General features: G+C 38.8%; 1 protein-coding gene across 2 annotated transcripts in view; it reads left to right on the forward strand.

Moving 5' to 3' along the window:
• The window catches only part of PITPNM3 (PITPNM family member 3), a 52044-nt gene that overhangs the window by 9093 nt on the left and 25445 nt on the right, over positions 1–17506 (forward strand). For both annotated transcript variants that reach the window (XM_030462618.1, XM_030462619.1), the window contains exons 3-8: positions 4215–4322; positions 8489–8533; positions 11953–12029; positions 12724–12959; positions 15787–15976; positions 17302–17421. In XM_030462618.1, the coding sequence (XP_030318478.1) occupies positions 4215–4322; positions 8489–8533; positions 11953–12029; positions 12724–12959; positions 15787–15976; positions 17302–17421 (776 nt within the window). The remainder of the gene's footprint in view (positions 1–4214; positions 4323–8488; positions 8534–11952; positions 12030–12723; positions 12960–15786; positions 15977–17301; positions 17422–17506) is intronic.

A 17506-nucleotide genomic window follows, 5' to 3' on the forward strand; every position in this document is an offset into this window, starting at 1 on the left:
AGGTGTTTGTGTCTTGTCTCATGAAAATCCATGCCCTTGAGATCCATCTCTGCCTGTGGAAGTTTCCTTGCACTAAGAGAATTAATAAACAAGAAATTTAATTCACCAGCACAGAATGGCTTTCTACTTTCTTGTTGAGGTCTCCAAGCTTTGTTTGGCTCTGCCAGCCAGAATTAAGTCTGGTTTTTTGGGTAGGGCTTTAGCTATAGCAGAAATGCATGCTTCTGCTAAGTAGTTGAAGTCTGCTGTGGAAAAAGCAGTGGAAGATGCTGTTCTGCATGGCAGATGCTCAAAGTGAGGCGAATCTGTTTGGCACTGCTTGTTTTGGTGTGTGTACGTGGCAGGCATGTTTTGGAGCATTGCTGGTAAGCATTTCGGTTCTGTTTTCATGTGGTGGTGCAGAAGCAGGGGATACTGTTTTTTTAGTCTGCATGTCTCTTCCCTCCTTCCATCAGTGTGCTGCTTTCTAAATAGGCTATAAGCATTTATTTTAATGATTGCTATGTGACTCTTTTCATTGAATTCATGTACTGCAAACCTAGATTGCGTTCATGCTCTTAAATGAACAATTCAAATTTATTTTTTTTTTTTATAACCTAGGCTCCAACCACTAGTATGAAGACAAATTTAAGGTTTTTCTTTTCATTGTGGCCCTCTTACCTTGATTAGTTTTTTTCTTGGTATGGTGGCTGTAAATTAGTGATATTTAAAAGGAAGCTGTTGATGATGGTTATTATTAAAGTACCTGGGAGGTGATTTCAGGCTTTTTGTGGACTCCCTCAGAAGAAGCAGTTTAACAGTTGATACCATGTTTGTGATAAGATGGAAATGGTGGTATTGCTGTTCGCAGGGGATCCTGTAGTCACTTTCTGACCTACTTTAAATTCAAATAAACTTTGACTTCAACAGTTATTCTAGGTTTAAATTAGTCCAGCAAGTGTATCTGAAACATATATTCTTCATAATTTCTTTATCTGTGTCTTAGACTTTGTATTTAGACTGTGGGAACATTTTTTTTCTTGCTTCCTGAGTCTGGGTGTTTAATTGTGGCAGATGTAACATTCAAAAGCCTGCTGACAGCTTTGCTAAAGATTGAAGACTGGGTGTGGAATACAGCTGCCTCACTTTTTCCAGCTGAGCTTATTATTCTGAGTAAAAACTTTTGTCATTAGTTTTGCCTTCTTAAAATTAGACTTATGGCACTGTCTTTGGTATTGCTATATTGATATAAAACAGAAGCCAATAGTTATGTGGTATATATTTCAGATGAGACTGTGTGCTTTCTCAAGATTCTCGTTTCATGAAAGAGACTATGGTAGCTTTCTGCTAATTAAGAGCTGCTTTTAATTTGCTGCACCTGCCTCTCCTGAAAATAGATCCACCAGTCTCATTTATTTAATTTTAAAGTGCTCTGCTGAGTACCTTGAATATTATTTGGGAATTCTGCCAATGAACTAAAGTGGAAGGTTGGGGCATCTAAACACCCTCAGTGTGTTCATGCTCTGTGGCAGCAGTGAGATGTGAAATTCTACTGTGCTTTGCAAAAAGCCTCTCAAGGTATGATGACGCTAACCCTCATTCACTGAAGTACATGGTTTTTAAGAAAAGGCTGAAAAAGAAAAGCATAGATATTAGCAAAGGAGATAGAAGATGTTTCTATGCTCAGAAGCTCTCTAGGTGATGAGGGAGCTTTTATCTTTGGTAGAGGAAAGCATACTTTAGATGTGGGCTAAAGTAGCTGGCATTTGTGGATTAAACAAAGCACTAGAGAAACTGCAGGAGTTTGTGCCAGAGTGAGGAGATCCTGTCCAAGAAAGAGAGTGCATCTTTCACCTCCTAGAGATACATATCCTTATTCTGCCTCCAGCATTATGTTTCCTGTAATGCTTCTTACTTTTATTTCTTGCCCATTATCTGTTACTTGTACAAAGTGCTCATCAGTGCCTGATAATTTTGCAGCTAGAAGTACTTTCTGCACAGTGCATCTGGAGTTGAGTGCTATGTTTCTTTATGGGAGAATTTGGAACCTATCCCAGATTCTACATTTACCCACGTGTAATTTGCACTTCAGAGGCAGCCTGAAGTTGGAGGCAGTGGGCACAATTAAAACTAGCATTAGTGAACTGCTTTGCATTTTGAAAAACAGCTGGGGACAACCCCCCTTCCTCAAACAAAGAAATATCTGGCTGACAACCTTGTAAACAGAGAATCAAGCACCTGTGTTTGAGATGGAGCAGCTGTACATGTTTTGACTCTTGATTCATCTACCCTGGCTAGCTACTTAATCTAGCAAAATCCACAAAGGGAGAAGTAATATTTTACTGTTATCTTTTACCTCAATAAGGCCATCTGGAATGCCTGGTTTGGTAAGTGACATAGCAGCAAAACCGATAAGAAAATACTAGAACTAAATGCAAAAACAATTTTTGAGCCCTGTTGCTCTGTAAGAGACAGCAATTTAGCATCCCAAAGTCAGCTGTCTAAAACACCACTGAAAAGTTGTCCAGCCAATACCTGCTGCACGAGGCAGGTCTCTCAGGCTACATGCTACACAGAGAAGGCCAGAAGGGCTGCCTCTTTTGCCTTGACATCAAGTAGCATGAAGGCCTAGTCTTGTTTTCCCTCATTTCACTTCATGGTAACAGCTAATGCAGAAGGACCTCATCCCCCAGCTGCCCTTGATCTTTAGGCAAAGGTTTTTGTTGCTAACTGGTCACAGAAGCTGCAGGATGTCCTTGGGGTGGTTCAGTCCATTTGTGGTGGTTGTGGCACTGTGCCACCACGCTGCCCTCAGAGTGCTCCAGAGCTACTCCATGCCCCCTTCCCTCCCTTCTTACAGAACTTCTGTGACAAAAACCTGTATAAAATGCTATTCTAAGTGGCTGATTTTCTTTGCCTGAGGGAGCAGCTGGGATTGCATCAAGTCAAGCAGGGGCTTTGTTGGATCCAGCTTCTCTGATAAACCTGACAAATGACTTTTATGAGTATTTGTTTCTAAAATATAGGACTTACAGAGAGATAAGATGTGACTAAGAGGTGATGTAGAAGCCTTTAGACAAATCCACTTTCCTCTTCTCTGGTAGCAGGGTCTCACTAAGTAAGAGAGGTACATGAGAGAGCATGAAGAAATTGAAATTTTTAAATCACTTTGAAGCCTACTGCAAGGCCTGGTTTCCAATGAATTCACATTTCTTTTTTTATTCGAAAATGTGGATCATTTTAGCTAGAACTGTCCTGTCCAAATTCTTTTGTGTTTACTACCATAACAGAGTCCATCCCTCTACAAAAAACAGTAAGAGAGGTCATAATTTGACCCATTCTCTGAATTGGCCTTAACAAATAAGAACTGCGATTATCCATTTTACTTTTTTTTTTTTTTAATATAGTTTTTTTTAATGCAGTTACTGCATGAGAAGGTACAATGACCATTTTGGGCTTTAAATAGCCAGGCTGAAATGCTTTTGGTAAATTTATTCAGAAAGGAAAAATACACAAATACATCCTTCTTGCCAAACGGCTGTTAAATAGAAGGAAATTTTTTTCTTACAGCTTTTAGCTCTGTTTGAGTTTTGGATATTTTTAAAGAGCGTATCTACAGCATGTGTTTTTTGCTTTCAGCTTTTTCCACCCCCCTTCCCTGGATGGTATCCCAGTAAAACACAATTCACTGTGCCATGGGCTTGCTGCCATTCCATTATGTGTCTGTGTCCCTGGACAAAAATTTACAGCTTTGTAAATGTGGCTTTGGCAACAGGGGAGAAACAATGCTTGAAAGTTGGTCTGTGTGTCTATTCTTCCCTCTGCTCTGCCTTTCTGCCTTTTGAATATTATGAAGTATAAAAAAGAAAAAAAAAAAAGAAAAAAAAAAGTGACATTTTTTCCAAGAGGGGGAGGAGTCTGACAAATTCTTTTAAACACTCAAAGTGATTTATTATCAACTTTGTTTTTAAGTGACTGATCAAGATAGGAGCAAAAATTGAGGCATTACTCTCTTTTCCATGGTTTTCCTGCACACAGTACATGAAGCATGTGGGTACACTGTAGGGCCCATCAGTAAGCAAGAAGCTTTCCTGGGAAGTCCTGCATATGCTAAACTGGTATATATTCCCACTAGGGACAATGATGAGTGTTTTGCTCTCAATTACTAGTTCTCGCTCATTTTTCTCTCTTGTTCATAACTGCAATTTATTCAGTTTTCTGTTTTCCTCCCACAGAAGAGGTGGTGGAAGGAAAAAATGCTATTCTCATAGGCATGAGCCAGTGGAACTCAAACGACCTTGTTGAACACATAGGAACAATTGGGAAGCTGGAAGAAAATCAAGGTAATGTTATGCTTGCCTTACATATTAAAGTTAGCAAGAAAATCTGATTGCTGAAGCAATTAGTTTTCAAACATTATGTAACCACTCAACAGAAATATAATTTACAACATCCTCTAGTTAAGATTTACCTGGACATGTTAGTATTTTAATTTCGAGAAATGAATTGCTATGTTTCCTGTAATCAACATACATGAGAGATTTGCTATCATTATCACTGGGTTATTTTGCTCCTTAAAGTCAGCAAATCATTATGTGGAATTTTCAAGATGCTACATAGTTCCAGTAGTATTTGAGGCTAGTTTTAGGTGAACATTTTGCTAACTATATGCTACTGAAATTAGTGGGAAATGGGCACTGATACACCAGTATCTGTGACCCAAAACAAAAGCATAAGTGGTTTTCTTCATTTAATTGTTACTTTGGCTCCTCATTTTCCTACTTGTTTGGATATTAAAATTATCTCATTGACTTCAGGGGGAAAGGACTTAGCTTCCTTATCCATTGGTGATAGGTATGGGGCTTATGTATAATGGCGCTTTTTGATTAATCTAGGCTTTTTCAAGAATTTGACGAATTTGTCCATTTTAAGAGCATTTTCAAGAAGCTTTTCCTTATATATTTGCTACATGTAGTTCATCCTGAAAGTAGCTGTATACAGGTCTCTTTTAGTATAGAGGCATACAAAAGTGATTTTTATTTGTGTCACAAACTTCTTCATACTTACCAGGAGAATGATTTATTTGAATAGTATTTAAGTGACAGGTAGGCAAAATACACATAGTGTATTTACAATTGTTAAGTAGATATTTAGGGAAGAAAAGTTACCTGTTTAGCATTGGCACTTAATGATGTCAAAGCCTCAGATGTTGCTTGGTAACTTCATTTGGAGTCAGAGATTCAACTGCAATTTGTAAGAGATACAGTATCTGTTATAACTATGTAATTTTCTCTGCTACAAAGTAGCAGAGTATTGTAAAGTATTGCCTTAAGTAAGTTAGTCTTCCAAATGACTTGAGAAGGACCAGCTATCCTTGCATTCTTGCACATACTTCTTTTTTTCTAGGGCTGGCAAAGATTTGGAATTCTTATTTTCATTTTAGACCCGTTATTTGGGGATGGTTTTTTTTGTTCCTGTTGTGTTGGGAACTAAGGAAAGGGTTGTAAGAGACTGTTTGTTGGGGTTTCTGCTGTTTGGAATAAAGGCTGGTAAAAGGATTATTGTTTGCCTTATAGGGTTGAATAGCTGTAGCAAAAAGAATGTGAGATGTGCATTTCCCTCTTTTTCTGCCACCTTATACACTTAGATTCTGTCCTGTTGATTTTAGCTACATGTTGATTTTTTTAAAAGTTATTCTTTTATGTTGTTTTTCTTACGTGTTCTCATCTGCATAATTTTACCTGCATGGAATTATGTGCTAAATACTGATAGATCATATTTCAGTGTCATTAGTGCAGATAATTGTACAGTGCTTTTGTTATAGTTTAGCAATACTGATTAATGTTCCCGATTCAGCATCTTTAGAAAATTCTGTGATTGGCAACCATCAGATACAAATAATAAAAGCAAAGACAGAAGGAGTAGGTTGTTTGAAGGAAAACTATGCTGTGTTCTGTATCAGAGTAGAAAAATATTTCAGCTTACCCCAATTGTTTATAGTAAAACATTTAAAGTTAAGCCAAAACTGTATTCTCTCCTTAAAAATGTTATGTAGAGAAGAGAAAGATGACCTGCATGGCTTCTTTCCCAGGGTGCTTGACTCTTTCAGTGAAAAGATGTGAGGAGCATGGTTTACTGATTCAAGGAACTTTTCCCCCCCCACCACCATAAGATGGATTATGGCTCTCATAGAATGATGAGTTAATTGGCTTTGGTAGCAAAGAGCAAAGTTACAAGTCAGTCTCTAGGGCTAGTGGTTTTACAATTTGCCTGTGCTTTGGTTCTTTTTCGTGGCTTAATAAAGTGATTGATAAACCACATAATTATGCGCTCTTTCAACAAATAAAAATGTATGAGAAAATTCAGTATGCACTGAGCAGAGCTTTAGACCCAGTGGACACAACCTGCTTAATTAATGCTACAGTTTCAATGTGAGATGGGCAATGACCTCAGGAACTTTAGATATGGCAACTATATAATTTAATTTTATCAGTGAGTCTCATTAAGAACGACTGAGAGCACTTGACCAGCACAACCTTTCTCATCAGAGGTAGAAATAAGTCTTTGGGAGAAAACTGACAGCAGCATTTAAATTTATTAAGTATTCATTATAGAAAATAACACAAACAGCGATCAAAGTGAATTAAAAATTCATACAGCTGCATAAATTATATTGATGCAGATGCCTTCCCTGTTGTGGAACAAAAGAATTTTCACGCACCATGGTCATGCATTTAAATTCACTCCCGGTGCAAAGCGTCTGTCTGATATGGTAAGGAAAATTGCATTTAGTGAGCACTAAGAACAAATTCAGTCTGTTGGATTTCAGTGCTTTGCATTTCCTCCAGCTATCTTGAGTTCATATCCTTATGTTAGGTAGATATTATTAAAGTTTGTAAGGTTGAAGCAATTGGTTTGTCTTTGAACTCTTGACACTGTGCAGTGAAGGTGAAGTGAAGAAGTCTGCAAATACAGTAAAAAACTATTTGTATACTTTGAATTCAATATATGCTTTGTTTCATTACTTGTTTTTCTTTATAGCAGGAAATGAGGTTACTACACACTTTGAGTGGCAAATGAGGCAAATATGTGTTACAGAAAAAAATGTCATTCAGACCAAGCTAGTAATTGACATGGGAACTTAAACCTGTGTCAGCAGTTCAAAGGGAAAAAATGCCATAATTGATGTAGGCAGTACCAGTGAGATCAATACATGTTTTTTGAGACCAGACTGGCATAAGACTTAAAATGAGGTCACATGAAAAGTAGGGTTGTCCTCTCACCATCAATTACCTGTCTTTTGTTATATGTGGCCTTTTTTAAAAAGGGGAACTTGAGAACTGAAAAGTATGACAAGAGTTTATTATACCATTCCTTGTTTCTTTTCTCTCACACACTCAAAATATGAGGGAATCTGGAAACATTTGAAGCGGATGAAGAACCACAGAGCTCCATCAGGAAACAGTTGCAGTTGGAGGTTAGCAGTCCTATTATGATTCAGTCTCCGTATACAGACAGCAGGGGTGCTCTTTGCTTTTCATTTTGTCCCCTCCTTCACACCCCCTCCCTTCAATCCACCTTATATATCTAAAGAGTAGAAGAAACATGCAGCTGTCAAGGAATAGACAGTGCAGGTCAATGCCACTGTACTTAGGCTTTGCAGCCCATATCCATGAAGAGCTTTGCACTGAACTGCAGAGAGGAAAAAGGTTCTGTTGGTCTTTAGCTTTAGCAGATCTGACGGGATGGATGATGATTAAGAGCTCACTTGGAAAGCTGTCAAGTTTTATTGCTCTTCTGGTTCATAAAGAATTTGTTGGAGATGTGTGGAAGTGTCTGTTTGCTTATGTGCATTTTCTGCAGGCTCTGATGAAAATTACTTTAATGCTTCTTTAAGGGATTTAGCAAGGTCTGAGGTCTGGCCAAGTGATACAGAGAACTGAGCATATAGAACATTTGTGTCCTCTAAGAAGAAAGTGGAGAAGCATTTCTTATTGCAAACTTTTACACTTCCCTTCCCCCTGCAGACCCCCAATCCTTATCCAGCCCCAAATAATTAATGCTTTTTGACACTTAACTAGCTCTTAGCTGGATGTTCGAGCAAGGAGCTGATGGACTTCAGGGTCTGTGGAGTCTATACTACCATCTTGTTTATGGAAGTAAATCTGCTTTGGTAAGTGTGGTTATAATTGTGTAGTTATGCTAATTCTTAGTTATTTAGAGATTCAGTGGCTAATGCTACAGGTAATCAAGTAGATTCCTAGATACAGTTTCATTTGTTACTATGTCTTTCTTGAAATGAAGAGTAAAATCTGGCTTCTAAACTAACTGTTCTGATGAGCAGTTTTCAAGTGTGTCATATACTGAGCTATTCCCACTGAAGCCAATGGTTGTTTTAGAAATCAGGATAGTGGTCAACTGCAAAATATTTGTTTCCAGATTGTAGAAAAGGTAAGGAGCTTGATGTTCATGTAAAAAAAAATCCTGCTTTTTTTTTTTCCTTTTACAGGTGAAGAGTCTGCATTTTGCTCATCTGGCTTTCTGCAGGAGAAACGTGAGTTGAAGTTCTTCGCATTTTTCTTTGTACCAAGGGTGTTCAACAACCAGAGGTAATAGTAGAAGAGAAATGTTAACCAGCATGGATCTGGTGTTATGTTGAGAAAAGCAGATGGGTGCAGATGGACTATGATTCTTTCAAGTTTTGTATTTATTTTTAATGTGGATTATGAAAATGTACCAAGAAAATGCCTAGAACATTGTTTAGTGCATTAAATAGTGTCTTACAGCATTGTCTGGCATGGCAAAGGTGGAGCACTGGAGAATGAAGCTGCTAGAATACGTTAGCTCACAGGGGACAGTGCAATGTGGCTTGATTTGGAGCATAGAAGCTGTCAGTGTTTGTGTTCTGGACCTCCTTCTCCCATCTCAGCTTAGGGGGGTGCAAGATGTGTTGCTGTTAAAAGTTTCTGAGTGCTGCAGGAGTAAAAAGTAATGTTGTGCCTGGCATTGCTAGGGCTCCTTTGCTGCTGGTGTCTTGGTTTGAGCAGTGTGCTCACATGTCACTATGCTGTTGATCTTTTTCATTGCTTGCTAAAGAGAGCAGATTGGCTTATAAAAATGAGAGGTGTTAATAAGGGTGTATTCTTTCCTCACAGTTCTCTCAGGCTACTATTGTTGGTTGCCCTCCCTGACTCTCCAGAGAAGCATCTGTTTGCTTTTCATGCAGCTATGCTCATAAGCTCCTGCTGTCGCTCTGCCAACTGCTTCCTCTTTGGAGATCATGCTTGGCCTAGCCCATCTGGCCTGGTTTGAGAACTGGAGCTGATGAGCCCTTTGGAGTCTAGATCTTCAGCAAAACTCTGTGTTGCTTCTACTCCAGTGTCCCACACTAGTGATGTACAAGATCTGCTAGCATGTGTGAAGAAACTGTGAAAGTTAACACAGGCACAATCTCATGTTGTGGCTTCTCAGCAATGTGTGCCATTATTTCCCTCTAAACAGTACAGTCTGTGAAACTGCATCTGCAGTGTATTAAAATATTCTTTATCATTTGTTAATAGAAAGCATATGTTACAGCCTTCATGTGAAAATATTTCTCATGATGGACTTGTCATTATAAATGGGTAGTAATAGCACAGCAGATGGCAAGAAATGGCGTAATTTCTCATGGGAGTGCGACAATGAAAATAACAGGTTTTGAAAATAACAGGTTTTTGAGGGGACTATCACCATCTTATGCTTTGTACCTAAAGCAAGTTCTCTTGGGTTTATTCTATTTTCCTCCCTAATTGACATAGCAAAATATTAGGGATGTTTGAAATTGTGTTAAGGGAAAAAAAAAAAAAAAAAAAAAAGGCTTGATTCTTAGACTACAGGTTTGAACTGTACGTCACTTTCTCAGAAGTTTGAGAATGATCATGGAAATTCTTTTCTCCTTGATTCAGGGTCCTTATTTAATTATTTTTTTGACATGTGTTGAACTGATGTTCTTCATGGCTGATTTGGGGTGTTGGATCACTTTCTGAGCCTTTACTTTTACCTGGCTCTTTTCATTCTGATGGCTGATCTTCAGATCTGATGTACTCCAGGTGAAGAGACTGTTGGGGCAATGAGTTACTTCAGGCAGGGCTACAGACGCACAGCTTTCTTGAGGTCTCTGTAAGTTACTGATGAACATGTGCAGCATTTATTATATATACCAATCCCAGTGATAAATCAAGTCTAAAATAATCCCTGCTGGAGATGCTGGCTCACTGTTACCTGTAGTAGCAGTGTATGTTTCTGTCTCCAGAAACAATTTGTGAATCTCTTTCCTAGCCATTAAATCAGCTGGTTCACATGGTATTGTGAGTGATTCACATGGTATTGCTCCTGGATATTGACTGCTGGACTGAAAAGTAGTATAATTTCTGTAACATGGTTGCATTTAATTTAGGACTGCAAGCTGTCTCATAGTCCATCAATAGGCAAGTGTCAGTTTCTGTTTCTACTCACCTCCTTCACTTTAGTTTATTTCGCTACTGTATATTGCTAAGAGCCTCAGCACCCAAGATATACAAGGAAGTATTCTGTGTAGTTCATTGCACTGTGTAGAAAATTGAAGAGGTTTGTGCGCATATATTGAGGAGTCCTGGGTTTCTTGTCTCAGTATTCTCTGGAAATGAAGGTGGCTCCTCATGGTCATGAATATCCCTTACCATAACAATAAAACTAGTATTTCTGTACTAGTTCTGTTGTGAGGTTGCGTGTTGCAAACCTGACACAATTCATATTATGACATTCAGGAAAAAAGTGAGTCTTCTAGACAGGCTTTTGAAAACTGTTAATTGGAAGTGGCTGTAAATTGCTGAGACTTCCAGAAAGCAATTGGATGTGGTGGAAGCTCAGGGTTTATGGGTGTGTGTTGTTGCTTTTGAATTTCTGCTGTTTTGGTGGGGTTTTTTGTTATATTGTTTTATTCAAGTATTAACTGAGTAATCCTTTAAATCCTTGCCTACCAGAAAGGCAGGAATAATTACCTTGTTTTTAAACATGGACAAATGTAGCCACAGAGGTTAAATAAGTTTCTAATGGCTGTAATGTAGATAGTGGTAGAATTTGCTGTAGAATGAGCTCTCAATTGTAATGCAGAAGAGAAGTGTTCAGAATGGGTCTTGGAATAAATTCAGTGGTTTTAGAATAATCTGTTCAGACCCTGCTTAATCAGTGTTTTTGGTGAGGTGAAAATCAGAGTCTTCTCTGTCAGGGTCTGTCAGACTGCCTATAAACATATGTCAAATGGAGCAGAACCGCAAGCAGGGTGTGAACTCAGAATGGCAAAAAAAGTAAACTGATTCATCTGTAGCATTATGTGATGTATTTATTTTCTTCTGACATGCTGGAAGAAACAGAATGTGTTTAGATTCAGAAAGCTGCCCGTGATCTACTTTATTGTTATTAGTACAATCCTCTCATTAACTCCTAAAACTTGTATCTGTCATGGGGAGTGGAAGACTACCGAGTTTTTCTTAGATCAGCTAATCCTTGTGAGATGAGTAGAATTTTAAACCTGCAACACTGCTGTCAGCTGAATTTTTTAAATTACAGATTTCTCTTTCAGAAGGATTTCAAAGCCTCCTCTTCCCCCCATGAGAGGGAGGAGGTGTTACAGAGATGGGAGGATTCACGTCTTGTCTGGAATTTCATCACTATCTGTAGAAGGGAAAAAACACATTTACCTTCCCCAAAGAACTGACCCCCACAACTTCAGCTGAAATAATTCCCCTCAGTGAGATGTCTCAACATTTTATTTCTCTATTTATGTCCATTTAAGGGTTGTAAGAAACCTTGTCTATTGTTGTGGTTGTCCACAGGATTTCCTGTGAATAGATCTTTCTGTCTTGAAACTAGAGATGTGCCTTATCTTCACAGGTGTTTCTCAAAGAAGAAGCAGCCAAATGTTTATATGATTGGCTATGTCTTCTTTCCTTTCAGGTGAATTATATAGAGGCTCTTTGAGGAAACAAATGTTTCCAGCACAAGGCAGTGTTGAAATTCATGAGGACAATGAGGTGAGATTGTTTCCCAAAAGATGATGTGCTGAAAAAATCTTGGCTTTTTCTATGGAGCATACCGATTGTCAGTCTATGCAAATATTCACATATTCATAAATATATTGTTGGGTTTATGGATATCAGCAATGATGTATTTCTTACTCTTTCAGTAAGAGTCTGGGTAAGTGGCCTCATTTTTAATTTTAAATAGAAGTTGCCAATCTCAAAAGGCTGAGATAACTATGTCATCTGCTTTTGTTAGCTATTTTCATTGGCAGAGAAATTTGATTTTTTTAGAACCTCTAATGATCTGAGTTAGAACCTTTCCAGTAAATGCAGCAGCGTCATTCTAGATACCTCGACAGTCGTTTGCTTAGGCTGTCTGTGGATGTTGGAATTCTTCTACAGTCTCAATGTATTTAAAATTCCGTTTGATGTACACAAAGCTGTTAATAAGCGTTCTTGATCTGAAAGCTACATTTGTGCTGCAAGGGTTTTCCGGTAGAGCGTAGCATGCTCTGCCTAGTTCAGACATACTTTAATTAAATGGAACCCACTCACATGCACACCCCAGTGAAGGAAAATACCACAAAAAGATCACAGTGGGGATGGGACAAAAAAACCCCCACTGCTAACTGCTTGTGGACATTGACACCGAGTATACCAACACTGTCCCTAAACACTGTCCTCCTTCTTATTGTTTTTCTCACAGGACGGAGTTCAACACCAGAGCTGCAAAACTCATGTGCTAATTTTGATCCTACATGGGGGGAACATCCTAGACACTGGAGGTGGGGACCACAGCAGCAAGCTGGCAGACATCAATACCTTCAGTTCTGTGTTTGAGAAAGTGACCCAAGCACATTTTCCTGCAGCTTTGGGCCACATCTTAATCAGACTTGTTCCCTGCCCAGCAATCTGTTCAGCAGCTTTCTCTCTTGTTTCCAAGTAAGTTGAGTTGGCTTTGCAGTGTGGTTTTAAATGGCTTTCTGGGACCTGAATTTTTCATAATGAAATGGTGTGAATCCTTCTTAATCTTTTGCTTACTTCAAAACTTGGAATGATCTTTCATCCTTTTCTAAGTGGATGTATTTATTTGAACAAACAAACAAACAAACAAAAATTTGCAAACAAACCAACCCACAAAAAGACATCAAAAAAACCCAAAAACCAAAACATGGTGGACTACAGCCTATCATTCACAGGCATCCAAAATAAAAAAACATTCAGATGAAATCTAGGCAGAAAAAGAAACTTTTAATACATCTTCTTTATGAGAGAGAATATGAGAGAAAACCATGTTTTCTACATTTTCAGATGACAAAACTTTATTACCTGTTCATTCCCCATAGCAGCTATTGCACTTTGAGAATAAAAAGATTTTTATAGCCTTTTTGTTGCAGTACAATGCCCCAAGGTTACGTTTAAACCTCATGTAGAGCAGAAAACCCTGTAGTAGAGTTGAGGATGTCTACAGCCATGTTTTGGTCTGTAAGATGCTGGAATGGTGTTGCCTGCCATCCAGATTACAGAGTTAGAGAGGAGAGATGAGGAATGCACTCAAGTTCTGAAATACTAGCTGAACTTAAAGGAAGTGTGAGAGGCATATAGGAAGAAGAGGTGGTAGTGTGCAGACCAGCCTGGAGGAAGCTGTGCCTAACTGTTCCCATCAAGGAGGAATACTCTGAAAAAAATAGGAGAGGAAGAATGTGTGTAGGTCCAAGTCACTGCTCTGTAAAACAAGGACTGATGGAAGAGGAAGTAAAGCATCAAAGTAAAGCATCTGTGCCAGCTTGGACCATTGATCAGCACAGGGTTCAGAAGTGTCTCTCAAATATCCCATAATGCAGTGCCTGCAGGTGTCAAGTAACTGATGGAGTGGAGAGTGCATGCAGGCAGCCCAAATGAAGAGAGGCTTCCATTTCCTTTCTTTGCTTTTTGATTCCTTCTTGCTGCAATACACAGTATGCAGCCAGACTGAAAATAACCAAGCTGGATGTTTGAATAGCCTATAGAATAATTTTCTGTACTGACATAAGATTGGTAGTGCCTTGGTATATCTTGCATGGAGCTGATGGTGATACACCCATTTGGGGCTGACAAAAAGAGAGATGATTTCCTGCTCTCACATTTCTGCAGCTTCATGCCAGCCAGCAGCCCTCACAGGCAGAACTCCAGAATGCAGTCGTGGAACATAAACCCTAAACATTCCATTTAGCAAACTGTGGGGGAGGAAGAGTGTTGTAAGTGTTGTAGTTACTGTAATGTTTCACCAAGGGTGAGCCAGATAACTAAGAAGCAGCACAGGATTTCTTGCTTGGTTTGAATGTATCCTCCATTTTGAGAATGTGTTCCAAGGTAGTACAGCCCTATGTTTACCTTGGCTTAAGCTTTGCGTTACACTGTGTCTGTGTGCTGACTGCCTGGGTTCAGAGGGATTACACTGGGAGTTTTATCTTGAAAGCACACTATGCGGTTCTCATGCCTGCCTTGCAATTAGCCGCTTAAAGGAAAGGGACCTGGCTGGTCAAAATGACACCAACATGCACTTTTGAACTGGTTTTCTCCCTTTCCCTTTCTGAGGTGTTGCCAGCCATTTGTTATAGTAAATGAGGTTCGTTTTTCACTTTGAAAATTAGTATTCATAACTGTATCTGCTATGCCCTTGAATGACACACCAGCTTCCTTTTGCCAGCTGATTATAATTGGTATATTGAAACAGTGTGGCAGACCAGCTGAACTCCCTGATACAGAAACTGTTATGCTACCTTGGATGAAAGTAACCCAGTCATTGGAGTGCTTCAGCAAGCAGCAAGCGTAACAATGTCCGGTGAGGCTCAGGACATGGGCACAGAGCAACTTCCATTCTTGAGCATTATCTTCTTCTATTACCTGGAATAGTCTCAAGGAAGCAGGTTTTAGCAAAGACATTTCAGGAAGCTTGCTTTTTAATACTGTGATAGTCCGCCAAGTTCCTAAAGAAAGTGAATACAAAACTGTTCAGATTGCCTGCCTGCAGTTTTGGATGAACTTTGAATGAGCTGAATTATCCACAATACTTTTGATTTTCCTTCAGTTGCTGAAGGGCAGTCAACTTACGGTAAGAAAATCTGGCACGTATTAATGTACCTTGGATCTCTGACTCTCTGAATTGTTTTTCTCATTCATCAATGAAAATCAGTCAGGATAGGATTGGCAGATTTACTGAGAAACTTGCAGAGTGAACATCCAAGCTGGAATAAATCTGGCATCCTGTCAAATGTAAGCTTGCATTTTCAGTCGCGTCACCTTCTTTTTGCAAAATATTACTGCACAAACATTTACATATTTGTTCCATCTTTTTGAAAGAATGGGACATTGGCGAAAAATATTTTTATATGCTTTTGAACAATATATATCTGTCATACTTGTTCTAGGAAACAATATTCCATTGTGATGATTGGATCTGTTCTTTGTTGTAGTTAGTTGCTCTGTGGAAAAAAAGAAGCTGAAACCAAATAATCTCTTTGTTGTTTTAAATTGCATCTACTTGTATATGGAAATTGCATCAAGTATGTTTAACTACAGAAATGCTTTCTAACATGATCTCATCCGCATAAAGCAGTGACAACTTGATTTTTTTAAAGCAGTTGAATTCTGTGAGAAAATGAACCATTCTCTATTCTCTCATTGTGAACTGAAATAGCCCAGTCCATTTCTGTTGATAAGCAACAGTTCATTTTCTGATGCTGTGATGTTCTTGCATTTCTCCTGATGATAGCATATCCTTTTCTAGCCTAAATCCCTACAGCTATGATGAGAGCTGTCTCAGCAGCAGTGAAGACCACATCCCACTGGCTGCCTTGCCCTTGTTGGCAGTTTCATCCCCTCAGTACCAGGATGCAGTTGCCTTGGTGATCAGTAGAGCCAATCAAGTTTACAATGAATTTCTGAAATCTACAGATGGGGCTGGGTTTAATGGACAGGTAGGACTATTTTCTCTTACATCAAAGTAAAATTCATTTGGGGCAAGGCTGTTTCTTTTTAAGGGCCCGTGTTAAGGGCTTTGGGTTATGAGTGTGGGTCAATACTGCAAGTATGGTGGATGAATGTTAGCATGGCATTACCTATGCAAAATGCCTTTTCAGTGCTCAGAATGAGAAAAACACCTCTGGAATCTTGTGCAATAACTAACCTGGATATACTCAGTTGGTAGAATATACTACATCTTCTCTAACAAGCATTTTGATCCCTAAGCTTTTACTTAAGTATTGCTGCATTCTTTGATAATGTGAAGAGCCCTAATTGTGCCGTAATCTAAGCGGTGAACAAGCTTGCCAGCCAGGGTGAGATGATAATCTATTTTATGGAGTTCCTCACATGCCTGCTATAGCTGGTAGAAAAGTTGGGGCATCTGTGACTAAGGGTGTAAGGAATCCAACATTTAACTATTGCTATTTCTTTTTTGCTTCCATCACAATGGTAATAAAACAAATTACTTAAAAGTAAAGAAACTTAGAAGACAAATACTCAATTGCCAGCAGTGTTGCATATTTCCTGTGTAACTTCGGGAAAGTTGTGATTTTTCTGGTGTGACCCACTCCCCATTGAAGTCACCTGCAGACCTATTCCAGCTGATGTGTCAGTTTCTTTTCCTTCTCCATCTCTACAAAAATCAGTACTTTCCTGCTTCACATAGAATTAATATGATACTGCTACCCTCTTTGGGTTACTGGAATTATTTTGTGGTGGTGCCTTCTATATGGCCAGAAACATATGGAAAAAAAAAAAAAGACATCTAATATAGAGTACAGTGTAATCTTTGAAGGAAAACATGTCTTATTAAACAAGAAAGTTCTTCTCTGCAGCAGTAATAGGAGTATGCTGTGACACATCAGCATTTTTAGATTAAAACTTGGTTTGAAGATAGTTTTAATATTTTACTGTTTGAAGCATGCAAACAGCCCTGCTGTGGTGGCTTGAAATCTTAGTGAGGCTGGCTGTCTGGTGATTTAGACTTTTTGAAGTAGAATTTGGCTGCAAGCAGCTGGAAGAATTCTGCCCATTTGGCAGAACTCCCAGCTGATCACAATAGTCCCTGAGACAGATGTTCTTGGCATAGGGCATATGTCTGGATATAAAAGGAAGTGGGAGAAAGTGGCTACACATTTTCTGCTGCAATGAAGGTTTTAAAAATCCCCAGGAACATGGATGTAAAGTAAGACAGCAGTTCCTCTGCAGTGCTGTAATGCTTTTTGTTCCTTTTAATACACTTGCTCCATCTCCTAAAAAAATCATCTTATTTCCTTAGGTGTGTCTCATTGGTGACTGCATTGGAGGAATTTTGGGCTTTGATGCCATCTGCTATAATTCTAACACAGCTGACGAGAGTCGGAATAGTAGCAGGAGAGGAAGCATCAGCAGTATCCAGGTGAAGAGAAAGAATTCACATAGCTGAAACCTATAGATTCATTCCCTGGAGGAAACCAGCTCAATTTAAACCAGAAAAAAATTAA

The sequence above is a fragment of the Calypte anna genome, chromosome 19 (genome assembly GCF_003957555.1).
Source record: "Calypte anna isolate BGI_N300 chromosome 19, bCalAnn1_v1.p, whole genome shotgun sequence".
In the NCBI taxonomy this organism is placed as follows: domain Eukaryota; kingdom Metazoa; phylum Chordata; class Aves; order Apodiformes; family Trochilidae; genus Calypte; species Calypte anna.